Source organism: Zosterops lateralis (genome assembly GCF_965231275.1).
Source record: "Zosterops lateralis genome assembly, chromosome: 25".
Lineage (NCBI taxonomy): Eukaryota > Metazoa > Chordata > Aves > Passeriformes > Zosteropidae > Zosterops > Zosterops lateralis.
Window position 1 is genome coordinate 6,724,983 of NC_139785.1, and position 22,360 is coordinate 6,747,342.

Below are 22,360 nucleotides of genomic sequence, written 5' to 3' on the forward strand. Positions count from 1 at the left end.
AGGGGAACTGTCATTGCTGATCTCATGGCACGAGCCCAAAAATCTGCATTCAGTGGCCACATTCCCCATCTGCTGCTGCCCATTTGCTCAGGAGCAGCTCCCTGCTGGCTCCACCCACCCTTGGGTGCTGGTCACCCTCTCACACTCGTGGCTCTCCATCTCCAAGGAGCACCAAGGCACTCTGACATTCAGGACAGCAGTCCCTGAGCCACAGCCTCATTTAAATACTGAAATTAGGGTTTTTTCTCTCTGTAAGGTGGCACCAGCCATCCTGCCTTCTCCCCATTGGGATGGTGGATGTGTGGAGCAGGGACTGTGCCTCACAGCTCCAGAATGAGCCTCCCCGAGCACATTCTGCCTGGGGAATCCTCTCCAGGGGAAGGCAGTTTTGGATTAATCCACGCTGTGTTTGGGATGAAGATCAAAACAATCTGAGCTGCCACCTCCATCCTTCCCCTCCCTGGTGGGTGGTGGGGCCAGGCTGTGGGGTCTGCACAAAGGAGAAGAACCTGAAGGGGAGAGAATTGAGGTTGTGATGAGAAGCAGAAAAGTTCTCAGTGGGTTTGAGCCCTGTGTGTTAAAATTAATGCCCAACAAAACCATCCTGCCAAGGGCAGCAGGACCTGGGTTCCAGCAGGGGCTGTGCAGGGAGGGCCACAGGGCCTGGGGAAGGTGAAAAAGGCTTTTAAATTAAATAGACCCTGAGACTGTGGAACCAAGAGGTTCCTGCCCCTCTGAAGGATGAGAGGGAAGGGTTTTTAGGGGAAAAAAACAAACCCTCTCCTGGTTTTCAGGCCATCTCCATCTTTCTGTAATGAATGCAAGGGAAATAAAAGCCAGGGAAGGGTTGGGTGGTGCCATAAGAAATTAATTAATTAATTAATTAATTATGGGAGAACAGCCCTCCCTGCATTCACCACAGCAGAGAGAGCTGAGCCATCCCCAGTGCCGCTGGCCCAGGCAGGGGGAACAGGGACAGGAATGAAAATCCATCACAGCCAAAGCTCTGCCCCTGAAGGAGAGAGGGAGGAGCAGCCTGGCTTCTGTCTGTCTGTCTGTCTGTCTGTCTGTCTGTCTGCTTTCCTCTCTCCTGATCTGGGTCTCTGCCTTTCTCCCTTTCCCTCCTCCATGGAAACCCTTAATAGGAACCACATTTCCCCCTCTGCGGTGTTCCCACCAGAAAGCCCAGACTGGCGGGCAAAGGTGAGAACTTGGAGCAATTAAACCGGGGGAGGCGCCGCTCCTTCCCAGTGGCTCCGGCTGCATTTTTTACCCTCAAGTAGCTCCAGGTTGACCCTGCTGGCTCAGGGCTATCCATCACCCCACCCCCAGGGCCCCAGCCATTTATTTGTAGCACATTTAGTCATAGAAAACCAGGTTTGTGAATTCCCCAGCAGTTCCCTGTCTGGCAGGGCGAAGCTGGGCTGGGCAGTGCAGTCAGAATTGCTTTAAATAACCTGCAAGGAGAGAGGGGTGGGCAGGAGTTTCCCTGCAGATATTCAAGAATGAGATGCCAAATCTGATGAGAACGTGAGTTGGGTGGACAGAGTTGTTTCAATTCCTCCCGCAGCCAATCTCTGTTGTTGTTGTGGTTTGAAAGCAAAATGAGTGAGACGCTCCAAGTCAGAAATGCAATTTAAGAAGCAGAAAGGTAAAAAGTAAAATAAAATAAAATCAATGCAATAACACAAAGGAGCACTGCCAGAGTCAGAACACACCCTGAGCAGGGTGGGGGGAGCAGTCCAGGTGAGGGGCTCTTCCTGAAGCAGTGATCCCACAGAAAGGTCTGGCAGCTCTGCTCCTCTGGGAATCCAGTGGCTCAGGGCTGCTTGTCCTGTCCCAAATCCCAGATTCTCTCCAGGTGGGAATGCTTGGCTCCTCCCCCTGGGCATTGGGAGCATCTCCCAATGGGATGAGGAGTCGTGCAGTGGCTCCTTGATGGCCCATTAAACAGAGAGAGCTCCTGGAGGGAGTTCCCTGTGAGTCCTGGGCAAGGCATTGATGGGCCATGAGCAGAAGAGCCCAAAGGAGGGGCCTGGGAAAACACTGCCCCACCTGGTTCCAACAGCTCATGGGGATGGGGATGGGATAAATACTGTGTGCACATCCTACACTGCAACCCAGGACAGTTGTTATAAACAATTAAGAGCCAATTGAAAATAAAAGAATTTATTTAACAATTTACTGGGATTGGATTGCAAAGCCACAATAAAAACAACGTCAATCTAACGTTGGATGGATGGGCTGACAGCAACAACGGTGCTATCTGACACCAATGCTGGGTTTCTGATGTTTTATACAGTTTATTTTTTGGGGTTTTTTTGGGGTTTGTAGCTCACAGCTCGTGTGTGCCTGTGGCCCTCTAAAAATGGCCAGGCCCTGACAGGGCAATTGGTGCCTTTTCTTTCTTTCCTCCTGCCTGTTCCTCAAACAGGAAATGTCTCAATCACAACCAAGAGGGAGAAAAGCTCCTTCCCTGTGGTGTCACAGAGGCATTTCTGGAGGCTGTGCTGGGATAGGCTCTGCACCTGTACAACCTCCCCCTTTAGGATCAGTTTTCAATGCAGGACATCAGGGTATTCAGTGAAAGGAGACAAAAATCTTTATTTTTTGCAAGTGAGGAAACAGCAGCACGCGTGACCTGCAGCTACCAAGCTTTTAGATGAATTTCCCAGAAAACGTGTGTTTAATTAGCAGCAAAATTAGGATTTTTTTCATGCCATAAATAACATTTCCTCCCTGCCCTCATGGTTCCCTGTGTCAGCGTGCCCAGGCTGCTCTAAAACCCCTTTTCTTTGCCCTGCAGGTAGCTCACTGCTGGTCTACAACACTCCATCCCACACGGATTCCTCACGTCTTGCCACCAAAGAAGGTCAGTGGGTTTTTTGCCTATAAATATCCTGGGTTTGATTGGGTTAAACCTTGTTAATAACATCCTTGGCATGAAAATGTTGTGCCCCACTCTGCATTCACAGTTAAAAAGGAATAATTGTCCCTGTTCAGGCCTACCCAGGCTGGATCTCTGGCTCATTTCAGCCAGCAAGGAAAGACCAAATGTATCTTTCCATTTTAGAAAAGCTTGATTTTCCTTTTTGTTTCAAATAATACTTTTTTTAAAAAATTATTATTTATTTAATCTAGTAGAAATTCTGCCCACACAGCTATAGCTTAGAAACCTTGGAGTTTAGAAGTTAATAACTCCTCTTTGAGGAGAACGTGGCTTCATGGACCAGCCACAAGTTTGGATTTTAAAAGGGCAGTGGGGAAAGGCAGAAGGTCTTTTATTGAAGCAGCTGGAGAGACAAAACCCTCCATTGCAGTGAGGGGCTGCAGCAAACAGAGCCCACACTGAACCAGCTCTTTGCTCTGACTCTCCTTTGGCACAAACATCATCTGGGTAAAGTCCACCCGAGCTGGGCTTGCTCCTGAGTGAATAAAGCAGGGACATGTGTTCCTCCACAATTTCCCCTCACACCCAAACCTCTGCTCATTCTGTCTCAGGCCAGGCAGTTGCTAAAAGTAAAGTCTGATTTTTTTTTTTGATTTTTTTTTTCCTTAAAGAGAAAGTCTCTGTGTAGAACTGCACTTCTCTGAATTTTTAAACCCTTTGTGACTCGGGCCTTGAGTCACTTGGGCTGAAAGAAATCTGAGGGGAAAGTGAAATGTCCCTCCCCTTGTGATTTTAGTGGCCTCAGGAGTGTCTCTGGTGCAGCTGAGAGAGCTCTGGGCTCACTGTCAGCCCCACATGGAACTTCCATCAGGTGTCCATAAAGGACCAAGCACACTCAGGGGAGAGGAGAAGAAAAATCAAGAACCACGTAGAAATGCTGAAATGCCATCTGTCCCTCCCCCATTTCTCCCTGTAAGGGATAAATTCCGTCATTCCTTCCACGCTGGGTGTTGGTGTGGCACAAAGTGCCCCACTCCAGCCCCTGCAGCTGATGGGATGGGATGGGATGTCAGGGAAAGAGAGAGGAGAACACTGGAAGATGAGGAACTGCATCAGCACAGCAGAAACTCATAAAAGTGGACTTGGAATCCCTCAATCTGTTTTTTTTTTCTTTTTTAGGAAACAGGATTTTCCTTGTTTCCTTTTTTACGGGCTCACTTCAGGGTGATCTCCTCACTCCAAAGGATGATATTCTTTTGGAAAAGGAATTTCAGGTTAAAATTCAGGGGTTTTTTTTACAGTTGTTTAAATTCTCAAAAGATTAAACAGTTTCCTCCATGTCGATGCATCTGGAATGTACCAATCCTGTAAATATTCCTCCTCTCTACGCCTGTGAATAAAACCAGACTGGTTTTTTAACCACTTTCCCTTGAGGATTCAAAAGCAGGTGATGAAACAGTCCCAAACCTGCCAAAGATAGGAAAAAAAATACCATTTTCTTCATTCCTCCTGTAATTCTTCTACATAACTAGTGCAAATAACCTGCCTGTGCAGATTGCAGGGGGAGACAGGAGCCCTTTGCATCCATTGACACTTTGTGCTTTACACAACATGTTCCATCCACGGCTGGAAAAAAAGAACCCACACGTCAAAAAAAAAAAAAAAAAAAAAAAAAAAAAAAAAAAATCCCAAAGAAAGTGCAGCTGCAGCACAGACGGCTGCAGATGTTCCAGCTGCAGCCCAGGGCTCTGCTCCCTCCCCCAGGATGGTGTCCCCAGGAGCACAGGGAGCCTGGCCTGTGGCCTGGGCTGGGTTTGGTGTCCTGGCTGCAGCTGCAGACTTGACTCCCTTTTTCCCTTTCTGCTTTCAGCTCTTTCACTCCCTGCAGGGCCAGCTCTGCAAAGAGAAGGAGCTGCAGCTCTGCTTTAGGGGGGATAAAGTGCAGGTTTTCCCTGCAACAGAAACCTTGGGGATCTTTAGAGCAGATCCTGCACGTCCCAAAGCCAGGGCAGCCCAGTGTTCTCCCAGCAGACAGGCAGAGCCCCTGTCCTGTTCCAAGGACTCTGCTGCCTCAGCTTTGCCCCTTCCCAGCCCCATGAGCACCCCAAAGGATGGGGCTGAGCGTCACTGGGACAAATTGTCTTCAGCTGCCTCTGCGGAGCAAACGGTTCTAATGAAAGTCACCAGTATTTTTTGGCTGGAGAGCAATTTTCTGGGAAGTGAAACGAGGCTGCTCTCAGGGCTGGATGGAAAGAGCCGTGTCCTCCTCCCACTGCAGAGATGGTCTGGGGTGTTTTCTGGGGCTGTTTGGAGCAATGAGGGATCTGCTCTGGGCACTGGAGAGGGGAGACAGGAATGTGAGCCCACAGCTCTGCCCCAGCCCAGGGAGACCCTGAGCTGCTCTCCTGCAGTGCTGCCATTTCAGCAGGTTTCCATGGGGAAAGGGAAGGAGTGTTCACATACAACAACATTGGGAGGCCAAAGGGCCACGTCCCCAAAGGGCTCTGAGCTCTCTGGCCTCTCTCCAGCACAGTTTTAATGTTTTTAGTGTGTTGGGGGCTGTGCAATTCCTGTGTTTAATGCACAAGTGAAATGCTGTGCAGGAGCTGAGCCCCAGGCAGGGCTGGGGGCTCCCAGTGAGGCACAGTCCTGGTGTGGGGATGTGTGAATTCTCCTGTGTCCCTGCAGCCCATGGGGATGCCTGTGGGCTGTGTGATGGTTTCCAGTGGTCCCAGGGGAGGGGTGTCTGTGCAGGGAGGTGGCAGAGGGTGTCAGGGAAGGCTCAGCATCACAGGGGAGAATTAGCCTGAGGGGCTCCTGGGGCTGTTTGTCTCCAGGTCATCCAAAAGCCGCGTTCAGCACAGGCTGGGCTCAGCCCAAGGCAACAGAATCCCAGAATCATTTCAATTGGGAAAACCCTCCCAGACCATCGAGTCCAACCTGTGACCAAGCCCCACCTTGTCACCCAGCCCAGAGCCCTGAGTGCCACCTCCAGGTGTTCCTTGGACACCTCCAGGGATGAGGACCCCAAACCTCCCTGGGCAACCCCTGCCAGTGTTCAACAACCCTTTCCATGGAGAAATTCCAACCTGAGCTTCCCCTGGCACAGCCTGAGCCAGTTTCCCCTTGTTCTGTCGTTGTTCCTGGGAGAAATCCCAACCCTGACCTGGCTCCTGCCAGGGAGCTGCAGAGGGGGACTGGATCCTTCCAGATTTGGTTGAGAACAACGACAAACCAGCCCAAAGTCTCAGCAATCCAACCCAAACTCAAGCAAAGCACAAGAAAAAGCAATGTGGTACCTTTCAAAGAGGGAAGAAATTCCCATCTCTATGTGAATACATGAACAGGGATGAAGGGGAGAATTTTAAGGGTTTATTCTTATTTATTATTATTTTAAGGATTTATTTATATATATATTCTATATATTCATGTGGCTGTCCCATGTTTCTGTTGACATCACAGAAGTCCTTGTGTGAACGAGGGTGTTTGTGTAGCAGGTGTGTGTTTGTGTGTTTGGTGGGGCTGCTGGCAAATTTCAGATCAATGAATCAGTGAACTCTGAAATCCAGGGTGATTCCTGGGCCTTTGTGCCAATGTTCACTGTGAGGGCCTAAGAAAGAGTTTCCTGGTGTTGGAGCATCAGTTAAAATCTCTCTCACTCCAGTTCCCCTGGCACCTCACAAAATATGAGTGTGTGGAGCTGCTTTTCTCACCATCAGAGCTACAACCTCTGTTCCCTTTAACCTGCTCAGAACTCCTCAAAACTCTTCTCTCCCACTTGTCAAACTGAGTGACAATTTGGGGTAACAGGCTCAGATTTTGGGGCGCTGGGGAGAGGGGCAGACTGCAGGGAATGTGGTTGCATAAGCACAATTCCCACAGGAAAACTCTCAAATTCCTCCCTAAAACCCTTCTCCTGGAAAGGCCATTTTTCACATCTAAAAGGCTGCAGTGAAAAAATCCTGACCACATTCAATAAACCCCACTCTGAGCGTGTCAGTGCAGCCCCTTTTCACAGCAAAGGGTTTAAACTCTCCGGCTTCAGCCGCGGCAGAGGAAAAGCAGCTGCAGCTCCGCGCCCTCCTAATGGTCTGTCCTGGCTCGAGCGTTTCACGGCGATATTTGTGCGCCTGGTGATGAAATATCCCATTTTTAGCTCGGCAGCAGAAAAAGGGGAGGCTTTTTTAGGTCTCCTTTCATTTTGGCTGTGTGGCCGAGCAGGGATTTATGAGTTCAGGGGAGACAGTAGCCAGCGCGCGCGGATTCCGCTTTTTATACTTTCCTCTTTTTTTTTTTTTTTAATTGTTTTCCTTTGAAATTCCAGAGTTAGTGTTTTGTCTGCTTTCTCCCTGACCCTCTTCGGAGGCAGGCGTGTGTTTTTTCACCAGAAAAAACTGGAAACAAAGAATCGTTGTCTTTAGGCTGTAGCAGGCAGGAAACCCAACTCACAGGGGATCACCGCGAGCCAGCGCTGTCCCAGAGTCGACTCCAGTTCTGTGAATTCAACCTGACAGCTCGTCTGGAGCACTTTCTAAGTAACCATTATCCTTCCTTTCCCCCCCAGTAAAAAAGAGCCGTTATTGTTTTGGCCTGGGGTGCAGTGCAAGGGGTGTTTTTTGTGCCGCGCTTTTTGCTGGGGGACACAGCCAGGCCCTCCCCACCAAAGTGCTGGGGCTGTTTCCTAAAACAAGAGTAAATTTGTTTCCTGGTGATGAGTTAAAAGCTGTAAAACTGCTGTGGTTGTGTGTGTGTGTGTCTTCCCTTTTCTCTCTCTCATGTGCGTGGCCTTTTCCTCCATGGATGTGAGGGTTGGGGTGGTTTTACTTCTGCATTTTTGTGGTTTTTTTCAACACAAACAACCTCCAGGCCCGTGGACGGTTTTGTTTTCGCGCCCTGTGCTGGGGGTAAAATCCAGCAGGTTCCTGCTCACTCCTGGCTGTGTTTTGGGTGGTTCTGGAGGTGTGCAGAGGATGTGCAGCTGCAGCCCTGCACAGCTCAGGGACGTCTCTGCTGCCTGGAGAGCATCTGCTGTTCCAGGCTGGCTCCGGGAGGGATTCTCAGGACACATTCTTCAGGCTCTGCGCATTGGGATTTCTGCTGCTGATATTAAAAAAAAAAAAAAAAAAAAAAAAAAAAAAAAAAAAAAGGCAACAACAAGGGAAAAAAAAAATCTCCTCATTACTTCCTCCTTTTCTTCATAAAGTGTCTTTGTGAGGCTCGCACGGGGCGAGGCAGACGTGGCTCAGGAAGTGGCAGCTCCGCGTGGCTCGGGGATGTTTTTCCAGCCACAGGCACCACTGGGGGCTGTTGCCTCTGGCTGGAGCTGCAGGGAGTGACTCCGAGTCTGGGCAGGGAGCAGAGTTTGGGCTGGGGGAGCTCCTGGCCTGCACCACAGCTCTGAGCAGGGACAGGGCTCAAACCTGTCCCCAGCATGCCCTGCCCGGGCCAGCTCAGGAAATCCCTCTGGAAATCACAATCTCAGGACTGGTTGAGTTGGAAGGACCTTAAAGCCCATCCAGTGTCGCTGTCAGGGACACAAAGAACCACACACTCACCATCAGGTTGAAGTGAGGAAAGAAGGGCAGTTTATTATGATTTAGGGTTTAAATAAGATTAGGAATTTGGTTGAGGATTGGTAGATGAGAGGAACATCTCTGTGACCCCAATGGTCAATTCAGAAGTCCATCACTGAGAGATATGAAAAACAATCTACATTGTTTTGAGAGACTCCAGTTTAAGAATGTAAACAATCATCAGAAGGCTAAAGAATCAGGGTGACAATCCAGTCCCACCCCTGCCATGAGCAGGGACACCTCCCACTAGCCCAGGGACACCTCCCACTAGCCCAGGGTGCTCCAAGCCCTGTCCAGCCTGTCTTGGACACTTCCAGGGACAGGAATACTGAATCCTTGTTCTATTCCTACACCATCCAGATCATGTCTGACTCTGGAACTGAGTGGGTTTCAGCCATGGGGCTTTGATCCATCACTGGTTTAGAACAGGAGTTCAGCCAGAAATGTTTGATCCCTCTGATCTGTATTTCTATAAAGGCAGAAATTCATAACAAGGCTCTCAGCTGCTTCCAGACACTCCCCAAGCAAAATCTGTTCTTCACATCCATCTCTGCAGCAGATTTCTGCCCTAAACCCAGCAGTCAGCCCCTCCTCACTTGGTTAGAGTTGACTTCAGGTCAAAACTCACTGTTGTTCCAGGCCTGGGTTTGTGATCTGTGAAACAGGTTAACAGCAGTGTAGACACCAGAGAACACAGAGTCATTCAGGGTGGAAAGATCTGAGATCATCGAGCCCAACACTGCACCCAGGTGGAGGCAAAAGAGAGCCTGGTGATATTTTTCAATTGTGAAATAATCAAGTAGGCTGATAATGTAAGATAGAAGTAACCTGGAAATCAGTCTGCACTCACTGAGTTGCTTCCTCTTAGTGAAGAGACTTAGAATTCCTGATTTCCACCTCTGATCCCAGAGTGGTGGTTCCAGAATTCCTGATTTCCACCTCTGATCCCAGAGTGGTGGTTCCAGAATTCCTGATTTCCACCTCTGATCCCAGAGTTGTGGTTCCAGAATTCCTGGTAAAACCTTGCCTGTGTTCTGCATGGAGAGTCCATGGCCCTGGAGTGCAGGAGGAGCTGCCCTGGGGTGACCTGTCCCACCTGGATTGGGAGCACAGGTATTTTCAGGCAGGACTTGCCTTTAGAGATTTCAGTGGAGCAAATCAGGAGAAGGGGAAGGAGAAGGTTTCAAACCTGGGCTGTGAGACCCACAGGATTCTCCAGGTACCTGACCCTCCTTTCCTTTCCCTCTCTCCAATAAAGTGGTTGCCACAAAATAGACACAAGTGACCACTTGGGCACATCTCAGGTGTGGATCCCCCAGCACACCTGGGTCTGCCTTCCCCTTCCTGCCTCTGTCTCCATGGCTCAGGACAAGCCCCTTCCCACCCTCCAGCTGAATTTCCTTGAAGGTTCCAGCTCCAGAAACTCCTGGGCTCTCCATCCTTTCCCAGTCTTGGGTGGCATCCCAAATAAGATTCCCCATAGTGCCCATAAAGCATTTAGTCCATAAATGACCCACCCCCACTGTAGCCATCCCAGAAAAATAAAAACCTAAAAGAAGTGGACATTCCATCCTAGAAAAATAAAAAGCTAAAAGATGTGGATATTCCAGGTCCTGGAAAGCCTGGTCAGGGCTGGTGGCACAGAGTGGTCCTGGCCCAGGCCTGGCTGGGAAAGCTCCTCTGGGGGAGCAGGATGAAGGGGCTGTCAGCACCTCCCTGCAGCTCAGGAAGCTCAGGCACTGTGAGCCCATTGTTCCCTGAACCCCCCCTTGCCTCCCTTCTGTCCCAAACTCTCAGATTTATAAAACACCAGAGGGATTTTTTTTGATTTTTTTTTAAATCTTTTAAAGCTTATCAGAGAGGATTTGCTCCCTAATTCATCATATCTCACACACAGACTCCCCAAAGCCTTCCCTCACTGGGCTGGAAGGACTGACAAGGGTTTGGGAACCCACCTGGGGGTTTTCAGGCTGGTTTCCTGGGAAGGGAGTCTGTGTGTCTGCCCATCTGCCCCCAGCAATATCCATCAGGCTGTTCAGACTAAATACGCCCCGGAGGGGCTGGGAGGGGACACAGCTCCAGGGAGGACAGGGAGAGTTGGGCACAGAGAGCAGCGAGGGGGATTTGGGGTGGGAAAGTGGAGAACCAGGGCTAAAAGGGTGCAGAGAGCAGGGCTGCAGCCTGCCCCACACAGCCTGACTTGAATCTGGAACAGGCAGCTCAAGCCTGCAGAAAGTGCATTTCTGCCTGCGAATAAATAAAATGATATTTAACCTTCTTCCCAGGCGCGCCGTGAGTGCGAATGTTTGCAAAGCTGTGAGATCCTCAGTTGAAAGGTGCTGTGAAAGTGCAAAGCATTATTAATATCCTTTACCTTCCTCCTAATAGACTGAGCGTTCAGGCTGGGGAATTTCTGGACATAAACCAGACAGCTGCAGAATGACAGTTCTTGAAAGCATCTATGATTTATTTTGTGCTCTTTAATTCCATTTTGTATTGAACACACATTTGTCATTGGGCTCTTGTTCCATGGGGCCTTTTAACTCTAAACCAGACACGGGGACCTGATCTTTTCTGGGATAGATTTGCCCCCTTTTCCCTGTAGCCATTTGCTGATTTACACCAGGAGAGAACCCCAGTCCGAGCCTTCTAATTGAATTTCCATCCCGTGGCGAGTTTTGGTGTAAAATCCAAACGGTTTAAATGACAGATAAGACTCTCCCTGTCACCGTCTGGCCGGAGTTCTGTGGGATCTCCTCGAGCCCCTGGGCGTCATGTCCTGGGAATGATCCTGTTTTTGCAGGAACCTGAGTCTCTGGAAGGGTTCCCTGGCTCTGCCTTTTCCATTTTGCTTTAAACACATTCAGCTTTTGAGCCTGGGCCGGGAAGCCGGGAGGGCTGGTGTGGTTCTTTCACGTTGCAGGGATTTTTTGTGAAATAAAAATAGCTTCCTGCACTTGGAATTTTTTTTTTTTTTTTTTTTAAGAGGAGGGAAAGAGTTGGAAACTTGCAGTAGCTGAGTGCACACAGTGTTTCAGTAGCAGGGTCTGTATGGCTGAATATCATATTTAACCCTTTTTATTAGGGAAAAAAATCTCATCCTACAGCACAGGGCTGCCCCTGTACATTCCCACTCGTGGCTCCATAATCCGTATTTATAGAGGAAAAACTGAGGCAAAGGCCTGGATTAAACCTGAGGAGGAGGAAGAGGAGGAGGTGGAGGAGGAAGAGGAAGAGGAGGAGGAGGAGGCAGATCATCTCCCCAAGTCGTGCCCTATTTATTTACTCAAAACATGACTCTGGATCAAGCAGCTCCTTTGTAGCAGTTGACTCCATTGACTCAATGATCTGGCCCCCAAAAAAGTCAGAGAAAACTGAAAATTTTCACTGAGTTCCGCTACTTTTTTTCCCAAAAAATTCCAATTTTTTTCCTAATTTTGAAAAGGACTTTTCTGTTGGAAAAAGAATTGCTGCCTTGACATCATCATCATTTGGCATTTCCATTCGTGTTACGTTACAGAACTGTTTATTGGCTGAACAAAACAAAATGTGCATTAACATCTCACTTGGTGGACGTTGCTGAGGGTTTTGCTTCTCTCAGTGCAAAATTTGTGTTTTTCAGTGTCCTCAAACACATTTCTGATATCTCTGGTTGCAATAATTCAGAGGGATGTCCCAGGGGAGGGATGGGAGTCAGAGCCCGGCTGCAGGGAGGACATGGGAACGGGCAGGGGCTGCTCCAGGCCCCGTCCCTGCCCTCCTGGCTTTGGTCACTGGGAGAGCTCTGTCTCTGTCTGGGAATCATCGGGGTTACACCGTGGATTTCCAGCCGGGAAAATGGAAAATGCCCCCCAGAACAGCACCTTGTTCAGGGCAGGGACTGGAGAAAGGTCCTGACAGCACCAGGGCACTGCCCTGTCCCCCATGGAGTGAGGACAGGGATCTGGAATGGGGCAGGGATCCCTAATGGGGACAGGGATCCCCAATGGGGACAGGGATCCCAAATGGGACAGGGATCCCTAATGGGAACAGAAATCCCTAATGGGACAGAGATCCCAAATGGGACTGGGATACCAAATGGGGACAGGGATCCCTAATGGGACAAGGATCCCAATGGGACAAGGATCCCTAATGGGGACAGGAATCCCAAATGGGACAGGGATCCCAAATGGGGACAGGGATCCTTAAAGGGACAGGAATCTCTAATGGGTACAGGCATCCCAAATGGAACAGGGATTCCAAATGGAACAGGAATCCCAAATGGGACAGGGATCTGTAATGGGACAGGGTTCCTTAATGGGACAGGGATCTCTAATGGGGACAGGGATCCCAAATGGGAACAGGAATCCCAAATGGGACAGGGATCCCAAATGGGACAGAAATCCCTAATGGGACAGGGATCCCTAATGGGATAGGGATCACTAATGGGGACAGAGATCCCAAATGGGGACAGAGATCCCAAATGGATACAGGGATCCCAAATGGGACAGGGATCCCAAATGGGACAGGGATCCCTGCTGGAGCAGTGTGGATGAGGCTGTCCCCTCCCTCTCCCCGAGCTGTCCCATCCCACTCCCTGTCCCAGCTGAGACCACAGTGGTTTGTTTTCCAGTCTGATCTATTTGCAGTGGGGTTTGTGGTTTCAGCAAAAGAAGGGAAAAAAACAAACAAGTGAAATAAAAATAAAACCGGGCTGATCACACGAGCTCTGTTTTCCCCCTTTCCCCTCTCCCCTCCTCCTCTGGCTCCTCCACCCTCCCCTCTCCCATTTCTGTTTCCCTCCCCATGCCAATAACTGCGGGTCTGTCATTTCAAAGCCTCAGCGGCTTTCCCAGCGCTGCAGGAATGTGCCAGTGCAGGATGGATCCTCAGGGATCCCACAGGCAGGAGCTGCTGCACTTGGGATGTCCCTGGAGGATGATTTTCCTCCCTTTCCCTCTCCTTGAAACAACCCCCTTATTGTGACCTCAAATCCTCCCCAGGTTTAAAATCCTCATTTAATTTCTGTGAAATAATAATAATAACAACAGGGTTCATCCATTCCTCCTCCTCCTCTGCCTGTGGTCCTCTGAATTTTGGGATGAGAGAATTTTAATTTTGGGGTCTCCTTTTGGCTGGGATGGGTCACACTGGATTCCACTGAGTGCAGTGACAGCATTTCATGGTCAGAAAGTGTTTTGCTGCATTTTTGTTGCAGAATTCACATTTACAGCCCTTTTTACACCCCTGTGAGGGGTTAGGGGAGCACTGGAGGTGTGGGAGAGGAAAAAAAACTGCAGCCAAACCAGCTGGGGCCACAAAGCAAAGCAAAGATTCTTACACAAGTATTTTTTCTAGGAAAAATTCATTTCAAGCCCTGTGTGCCTGTTGTGTTTTGTCATTAGATCCCTCCTATGATGCAGTCAGGAGAGCAGGATGGGGCAGTAATGGCAATTCTGGCCTCTCCAAAAGTAAGTTGTCCCAAACTGTGCAATGGAAGATGAAAATGGGCTCAGCTGGCCTGTGTCAGGAGTGGCAGAAGGTTTGGGGATAGATAAGAGGGAGATTGGGGACAGATAAGAAGCAGAATGATGTTATGGACAGGGTAACACTTGTAGGGTTTGTTTAAGGGGCAAATCCTCTGCACAGACACCCCGTTGATCACAGGCCTGTCCCATCTGTGAGGGGTTTAGGGACAGATCTGGACAGTTCAGTTACACTGAAAATTTAAATTTCCAGGGACACCTCAATCCCCAAAATACCAGCTCTTGGTCTGAGCAAACCTTTCCCTTGCAGTTGCTGTGTTTCCTGCGGGATGTATTTTGTACTTTGTCCCTGTTCTCTGTCCCTATAAAGCCCTTTTCTCTCTCTCCAGGCCCTCCTGTCGCGGGGACACAAAATGTGAATAAGACGGAGCAGCAGCGGCCCCAGCCAGGTGAGAGTGGGGTCTGTGAGCCTGGGACTGGGGGCAGCCTGGGGGATTCCAGTGGGGAGCAGCCCCAGGCAGGGACAGGCTCAGGGCAGGGGCTGAGCTGTGCCAGCAGCTCTCCCCAAGGGGCTGCTCTGCCCCTGCCCAAAGGAACATTCCTGAGAAGGGCCTGCAGTGTCTGATCCCCCTGGAGCTGCTCTGGCTCTCCCCAGCCAAAGGAATATCCCAGTGCAGGATCTGCAGTGTCTGATCCCCTTGGGGGATCCCAGCTCGTCCCTTCCCTCTGGAATCCTCTCCAGCCATCCCAGGGGGGCCCCCTGAACAGAGCAGAGGAGGAAATCAGCCCCACTGGGCAGAGCAGGGGAGGAAAGCAGCCCCACTGGGCAGAGCAGAGCTGTTCCCTGCTGCCTTCCCACCTTCCCTGCCCGGCACAGCTGCTTCCCATCCCTCCCTCCACTCGGGGCTCGGCTCTCCTGGCAAAGATTCAATCCACGAGCAAACGCTGCAGATCCAAATCACCACGACCCAGAGGAGAAGTGTAGAAATTAGGGCTGAGGAGGCCCCACAGAAAGGGAAGGAATTCATTCCCAATAAATGCTTTGTGGGGTTTTCAAGAACCACTCAGCCTCGGTGGAGCCAGCAGCAAACTCCTGTTACTCTCATCTCTCTAAGGCTGTGTTTGCTCCACAAAGAGAGACTTGGGTGAGTATTTCCTGCAGGCTCTGCTGCTAACAAGTGAATCTGAAAATCTCATCTGCTCTCCTCTTTATTTAGCTCTTTTTTTGTAAGGAGAAATACCTTTGCTCCTGCTTTGTGGCTGTTCTCCTGTCCCACAGGGGTTTGTCACCCAGTGCAGGGTATGGCCAAGGAGATCCCAGGCTGCAAAGGCAGGTCTGAGAGCAGTGCCAGAAACTGTGCCTGTGCCATTCTGGATTCCAGAAATACTTGGAGGTTTGCTAAGAAGGAAAGAAGGAGAACTTCCAGGCCCTGGGAGTAAAGAAAGAAAATGAAAATTTAGATTCTAGAAAAAATGTAATGACCCAGAGTTTCTTTTTGTTGAAACATCCTTTAAATTTTGTTGGGTGATTTTTTTTTTTTTTTAAACTTTATTTTATTTTTTTAGATCCCTACCAAATCCTGGGGCCCACCAGCAGCCGTCTCGCCAATCCAGGTGAGTTCATTTTACTTTTCAGACCCCCCTTATCAAAGAGGTGATTTTTTTCTTGGAGCAGCTCCTGTCCCTGCACCCCTGGGGGGACCTGTGAGAGCCACTGAACTTTGTCACCTCACAAGGGCTTTTGCCAAAATCCTTTAAAAAACGTGAGGAAAATGGTGCAGCATCATCTCTGTCAGGACAAAATCACCATCCTGGATGTTCTGACCCAAACCCAGCATTCCCTAAGAAGAGTTTTAATGGGGATTTAAGTGCTGGTCTCTCAGATTTGCAGTGCGGATTAATTTTTTGCTGCCTGCTGTGGGTTATTAAAAAAAAAAGGCACAAAACATCTCTGAAACTGTCCCTAGCACATCATCTGCAGTAAATAATCCCTGATTTTAGGGAGTAAGCCTGGAGGAAATTCCTCTCCAACTTAACCAAACTTGTACACGTGGGATGCCTGCAAGGCTCTTAACTCACCCTTGTACAACCACACTGAGTAAAACCAGGAGTCGTCTGGGGAACAAATCACCCCGTGTAACTCAGATCACCCACTGGAAAGGGAGCTGGAGCGTTCCAAAACAATCTCCATGGCAAACAGTGAGCAGTGGAGGGGTGAGGTACCCTGTGCTGACCAGTCAGTGCAAACCCCGCAGAGCAGTGTCCTCACAGAAAACCCTGTTCACCAGAACAGCCCGAGGATTTTGGGGCCAAAGGCAACCGTTATGAAACGTAACGTGACCTCAGGCCCAGGCCCAGAACAAAGGGCTGAGTAACTTGTTTGCTTGGGAACAGTTTATCCACTCCTAGGGCCGCCTTTCCAAGGCCCTGAAGGAGCAGTTCCCAGTCGAGATCGAGATAGTCCTTCTGTTTCCTGCCTTTGTCTGTGGCCCGGAGCAGGAAGGCCGCGAGTCATTTCCTTTCCCCCTTGGCTCTGGTTGTCTGCAGGGAGCGGGCAGATCCAGCTGTGGCAGTTCCTGCTGGAGCTGCTGTCGGACAGCTCCAACGCCACCTGCATCACCTGGGAGGGCACCAACGGCGAGTTCAAGATGACGGACCCCGACGAGGTGGCGCGGCGCTGGGGCGAGAGGAAGAGCAAGCCCAACATGAATTACGACAAGCTGAGCCGGGCGCTGCGATACTACTACGACAAGAACATTATGACCAAGGTGCACGGCAAGCGCTACGCCTACAAATTTGACTTTCACGGCATCGCCCAGGCCCTGCAGCCCCACCCCACCGAGTCCTCCATGTACAAGTACCCCTCGGATCTGTCCTACATGCCGTCCTACCACGCCCACCAGCAGAAGGTGAACTTTGTGCCCCCACACCCGTCCTCCATGCCTGTCACGTCGTCCAGTTTCTTCGGGGCGGCCTCCCCCTATTGGACCTCCCCTGCAGGGAGCATTTACCCCAACCCCAACGTGCCCCGCCACCCCAATGCCCACGTCGCACCACACTTGGGCAGCTATTACTAAAAGTGCTTTGATTCTGCCAGTGGCCTCCAGCAGGCTTGGTTGGACTTTTTCTTTACTCCTGGGATTTTTATTGGGGTTTTTTTGGGGGGACCCTCAATGGATAATCGTGGCCTTTCTGGGGAAGAATTAAACTGGATTTGTTATTCCTGGACCAAATTTTTTTTTACTTTTGTAACTTTGCCTCTTGTGTCTTGAACTGAGAGATGGAAGCTCCTGTGGGCCAGTACTCTGCATTTCCTTTGGTGTTTAAGGCTTGTGTCCTCTGTAGGAAGTGACAGTGAAGATGGTTCACCATTCCCTGGAATGATTACTAGCTTTTGGATGAGAGGAATTTTTAAGAATTCAAAGGCTTTTGACGAGGCATAGATCCAGTAGCGGGTTGTAGGAAAAGGTGACCACAATGGGGTTTTTTCTCACTGGCCACTTGACCATTCAGTGGAGGACGTTGGGCTGCAGGGGACCACAACTGGAATCTTAGCTCTAAGGCAGAGGAGGATTTTTCACCCAACTGGAAATTAAATATATATATATTCATATATATATATATATATATGTATATTTTAAGAAGTAAAGGGCATTGAAGGAACTTTCCTAGACTACAACTTCATTCGACTGTGTGCGAACTCAAGAAAGCAGCAAGGAACCAGAAGAAAACGTGACACAAAGTCAAGCACAGACACTCCTCGAGAGCAGAAGTGAAGTGAATAAACGACAGCAGGGCCCTGGCTCAGCCCTGGGGCTCTGGAAGCACCGATTCGCGAACGCTGTGCGTTTGTCAGACCGTCAAAAACAAGGGTCAACAAACCAGAAGGCACATTACTGTATAAATTATGCAGAGTTATTTTTTTTTCCCTGTATCTCACAGTTTTAAAAGAAAGAGTAAATAAAAAACGAGTTGACCTCGGTCACAAATGCAGGTTTGTTTTTTTTTTTTTTTTTACTATCAACTCGGTTGTTTTTTGTTTATTTTTTTAATGTAATTTGTACATCTTTTCAAATCTGTACATTTGGGCTGTAGCTTTGTACTTTTTTGCTAAGAAAAAAAAAAATGACATGAGTAATGTATCTGTTGGAGATAGGCTTGGTCCTGCAATTGGATCCATGACTGACCCCCAAAGTGGCCAGAAACGTTCCGGATTGCCTTGGGTTTGTCTAGAGGAGAGGATTTTCTGTATTAGCCTGTTGTGGCTGTCTGCAAATTACCTCCACTCACTCCCATGTTTGCAGTGAGGCTGATTGGAAACAGGCCCGACATCTCGAGGCAACCGTCGCAATATTCTGTGATCGCTTTTCACCCAAACCCCGAACTTTGGGAAGACCTTAACCACTTCATAGATAAAACTACGAGACTCTTCTCTTTTTTCGATGGCTCCTGCTGGGGGGTTTTGTGGAAATCCGACCCCTCCCAGAACTCTGGGCCATCCCCAGCTTTGCACATTGTGTGAATGCGGCGCTGCACAAGCGGTGGTTCGGTGCCATAAACAGAGGGTAAACCACAAGCCTTTGGGGTTTGGAACAGATGTCTGGGGGGCGAGATTTCCATGTACAACCCATTAGCCGGCTTGTATTAAGTGGCAGCCAATTAACGGGATCACAACTATCTAGTCTAGACCAACCCCTGGGACCCCGTGGGGGTGGGATTTGGTCCATGTGCATCCAATTGCAGGAGGGGAGTGTGAAAGCAGAGCGTTGGAGTCTGCTCAGAACGTCAAACACAAGCACTGATGCCATTATTTAACAGAGTGGGAAGAGAAGATCAAGCTAATTCAGTTAGGCCTTAGTGCTTTCGGGGTGTTTTTAAGTAACATTTCTGCAATAATCGCCAAAATTTAAGTATGAAGGAACTACCCACGGAAACGGGGCTTTTGCTACTATATATATGCAATGTACTTTTTGTTTTGGATATTAAAATATATATATATAATTTTGCAAGCTATCTTGGTGGTTTGCTGTTTTTTCTAAGCGTATTGATGTTACAGTGAAACGGTTGTATGAAGGAGATGATGTAAAAAAAAAAAAGAAAAAAGTGACAAAATAAATGGTGGTTTTCTTCTCTAAGGCATCACATTGTCCCACTCTCTCCCTCCCCTCTCACACTTGAAATTAAATTTAGTTTAAAAAATGGAAAGCAAGCAGCCCCACAGCAGTGGCAACCCATCCTGATCCCTGTAGCATTGACTCATTCCAGAAAATTGTTGCCAGAGTTGATCAGGCTGGATTTGGCTGTTGAAAGGATTAAAACCCAAGCTCTTGTCCGTGGAGAGACAGAGGAAGTGGAAGGGCAGGCAGAGCTCAGAGGCTGGAGGGTCGGGGTGGCTCTTGGGGTGCCCCAGGGCCCCCCAGGAATGTCAGTGAGTGCCCAGCCTGCTCCTGTCCCCCACCTCTCCCCAAACCCCAGGGAGAGCCGCTGCTCCGCGGCATTCCTGAGGTGGAGGCTGCAAAAACAACCTCTGCCAAGGAATCTTCTGATTGTGGCTAAAGGTCAGGCGGAGGCACTTCCTGCAGTTTTGCACAGTGGTCCTGAGAGATATCTGGAGCTCCTGCAGACCTGATAAAGCCTTGGGAAGCCAGGGCTGCACAAGCACAGCACTTCCTTCCTGCACACAACCTTTTGTTGCTGAGGGCCGGGACAGAGCTTGATTGGCCCGGGAAAAGGGCCACTTCCAGCACCCCAGAGCTGCTCCCTCCGTGGATTCCACCAGAGTTGCTCAATTTAGTCACAAGAGCGAGTGGTTTGTTGCTTATCTCCCTTGTTTTCCACTGCAGCAGCAGCAGCGGCAGAGATTAATTCTGGCCGTGCAGCATCAGTGGAAATATCGAGTATTTTATTTGAATGCCATGTCCTGCCCGCCTGCCAGTAATAGGAAAATCAGAAGATGAGATTGCACAAAAGCATCTAAAAGCAGAACCTGGAGGTTATGAGAGTGCAATGATGTCCCTGATAGCAAAGCTTGGCCAGCAGGAATTTTAAAGGGAAAAAGAGACATTTGAAAATAACCAATAATTTACAAAGCATCTGATTGTGGCTGCCCAGTGTGTTACAGGAGCCCCTCTGAGGCAGGAGGTGATCAGCAGCAGATCTCTGCCTCCTCTCATCCTTCCCTTCAGGGCACTCACTGCCATTAATCCTTTCTAGTATTCACCAATATTTAGCTTTAGATATTAATTTTTTTTTCCTAGTATTTGCTAATATTTAGCTTTAGACAGATTTTTGCCTCTCACTCCAGGCATTCCCATGGAATCCAGAGATTTTAGAGCGAGGAGATCTCCTCCCAGAGTGCCAGACAGCCTCACACTGCTGGGGCACTGCCCAGGCACCTTTTAGAGCATTTTCATAAGATATTAATAATTAACATTCCTCATGTAGAAAAAGAGTAACAAGACAGAGATTGGAGTAGGTAATTTGTGCCCCTCAAAACCAGCCTGACTTTGCCAGGAGTAGGATCAGGAGGATCTCCTCTCCCATCCCAAGTTTCTGGGGCACGCTGGGACAAAGTAGATGAGGAATTTGACAGCCCTAATGCTGCTCTCTGCTTTTCCCAGGAGGACGAGGCAGATGGAATTCGAGTATTTCAGGCTGAATTCAGAAAGTTTAGCAGACAGATGGTTGGGATCACATGGATGTGAGCTGGGAGTCAACGGGGGCAGCACAAAACCTTCTCTACATCCACATTCAGGGCTCAGAGCCCCCCAGGGAACCCTGATCCCATTGCAATCAGGGTGAATTCAGCTGCTGGTTTCCAGGGATCTGGTATTTCCCCAGGATTTCTGCTCCACCAGCCTCAAACCCTGAGTGGGATCTTGCTCAAACATGCCAGACTGGAGCTAACCCTACATTCCTCTATCTATAAATAGAGAGCGCAGCCTGTGCATCGGGTGGACTCAGCAATGGCTCTACAGGCTCCGAGCTCTGTCTCCCTTGCCTGGATCTCTGTGCTGCTGTTCTCTGGTTGAGCTGGTCCTGCCTCTGTGTGTGTGAATTCCTCCTGCTCAATTACCAACAGCAGGTTTAGAACCTGCTTTGAACTGGGTTTTGAACCAGGCTTTTATCCCCACTGGAAGGTGGAGCTCCCAGTTTAAGCACTTGTTAGATGCTCTAAACTAGGGGAAAACAAATCCTTCCAGAGCCAAGAACCCCTGAGATTGTGCCAGAACCCACTCCCATGCACACTGGTGCCTTCCTGCTTTAAATACCTAAAAATTGTATTTTAGCCCTGAGGATGAACCTCCAAACAGCTGCAGTGCTGTGGCAAAGGAGAGGGATTTCCCTGTGTCAAGACTTTCCCTTAGTAAAGACAAAGATTAATTTCTCATACTCGCACCCAACAGGTGCACTCCCCCCCAAAATGAGGCATTAATTATGAGGGAAACCTTCCAGAACTTCTGTGGATGTAAATAATTTGATAATAAATAATAATTTAATAAATAATTTAACGCGAGGCTGGGCTTGCCCAGCAGTGCTCCATCCACACCCCTGGCAGTGAACGCTCTGTGCTCACAGGAGGGATGAGCCCGGCTGCTGTTCCCCACCCCTGTGGCACAGGGAAAGAGCCACCAGTGTGGAAATGCTGGGTGAAAGCAGCCAGCTTTACTTCATTACCCTATTACAATAACAGGGTTTTTACAGGCTGCTTTGCCAGGCTGATCCAGTATTTTTAATAACTTCTGTGAAATTAGTCGGTGAGACTTCAGCCTGCTGCCGACCCAAGTCTGTTCTCCCACATCAAACCTGCATTTGGTGTTAATTAGAGCTGCAGTCCAGGGGCACCTCAGGGGCTGGCGTTTATAAATCCACTTCAAAGGCCTTATTTGTATATTTTTGCACAATACCCAGCATAACATACACATGAAAATTTTCATCTGTGAAATCAGAACTCGCTGCAAATAGAGCCCAGACCTTTCTGTTGTATCAGAAAAGAATTGAGAGACCTCAATTCTTGAGAGACAACATGTAATTTAGCTTGTGTGTTGTGATTTTTCCCACTACAGAGGTAGAAATCCCTGTGCATGAAGCTCAGATTCTTCTATTCTAGCAGAATAGAATTAGAGATCCTTGGCAAGAATCAGCTCTTCAGGCTCCAAGAGCAGCAAACAGCCTGGTACCAAACCCACTGAATGTGAAGGCCAAAGGCAGAGCAGTCTGTGCCCTGACCAGGGCAGGCACAACAGGATCCAGCCCTGGGGTTCTTGTTTGAAGCTGCAGTGGCCAGGGAGGGTGAGGAGCCAGCTCGGTGTGATTTCACCACCAGAGCTGCCTCCTTCCTTTCCAGGAACTGCTGCAAACTTGTTACTTGCTTTGGCTTCTCCCGAAGTTCCTGTCTCCCGGAGCTGCACAGTCCAGGGCTGGATGCGAGT

The 22,360-nt window shown here is 49.2% G+C and overlaps 1 protein-coding gene across 3 annotated transcripts in view; it reads left to right on the top strand.

Annotated features, from left to right (window-relative positions):
- The window catches only part of FLI1 (Fli-1 proto-oncogene, ETS transcription factor), a 78,172-nt gene extending 59,002 nt beyond the window's left edge, over window positions 1-19,170 (top strand). For 2 of the 3 annotated variants that reach the window (XM_083878059.1, XM_083878060.1), the window contains exons 5-9: window positions 2,807-2,872; window positions 13,848-13,913; window positions 14,318-14,377; window positions 15,495-15,542; window positions 16,476-19,170. In XM_083878059.1, coding sequence (XP_083734185.1) covers window positions 2,807-2,872; window positions 13,848-13,913; window positions 14,318-14,377; window positions 15,495-15,542; window positions 16,476-17,005 — 770 coding nt within the window. In that variant the 3' untranslated portion in view covers window positions 17,006-19,170. The remainder of the gene's footprint in view (window positions 1-2,806; window positions 2,873-13,847; window positions 13,914-14,317; window positions 14,378-15,494; window positions 15,543-16,475) is intronic. The other variant, XM_083878061.1, reaches the window with a different exon arrangement.
- Window positions 19,171-22,360: the final 3,190 nt, after the last annotated feature.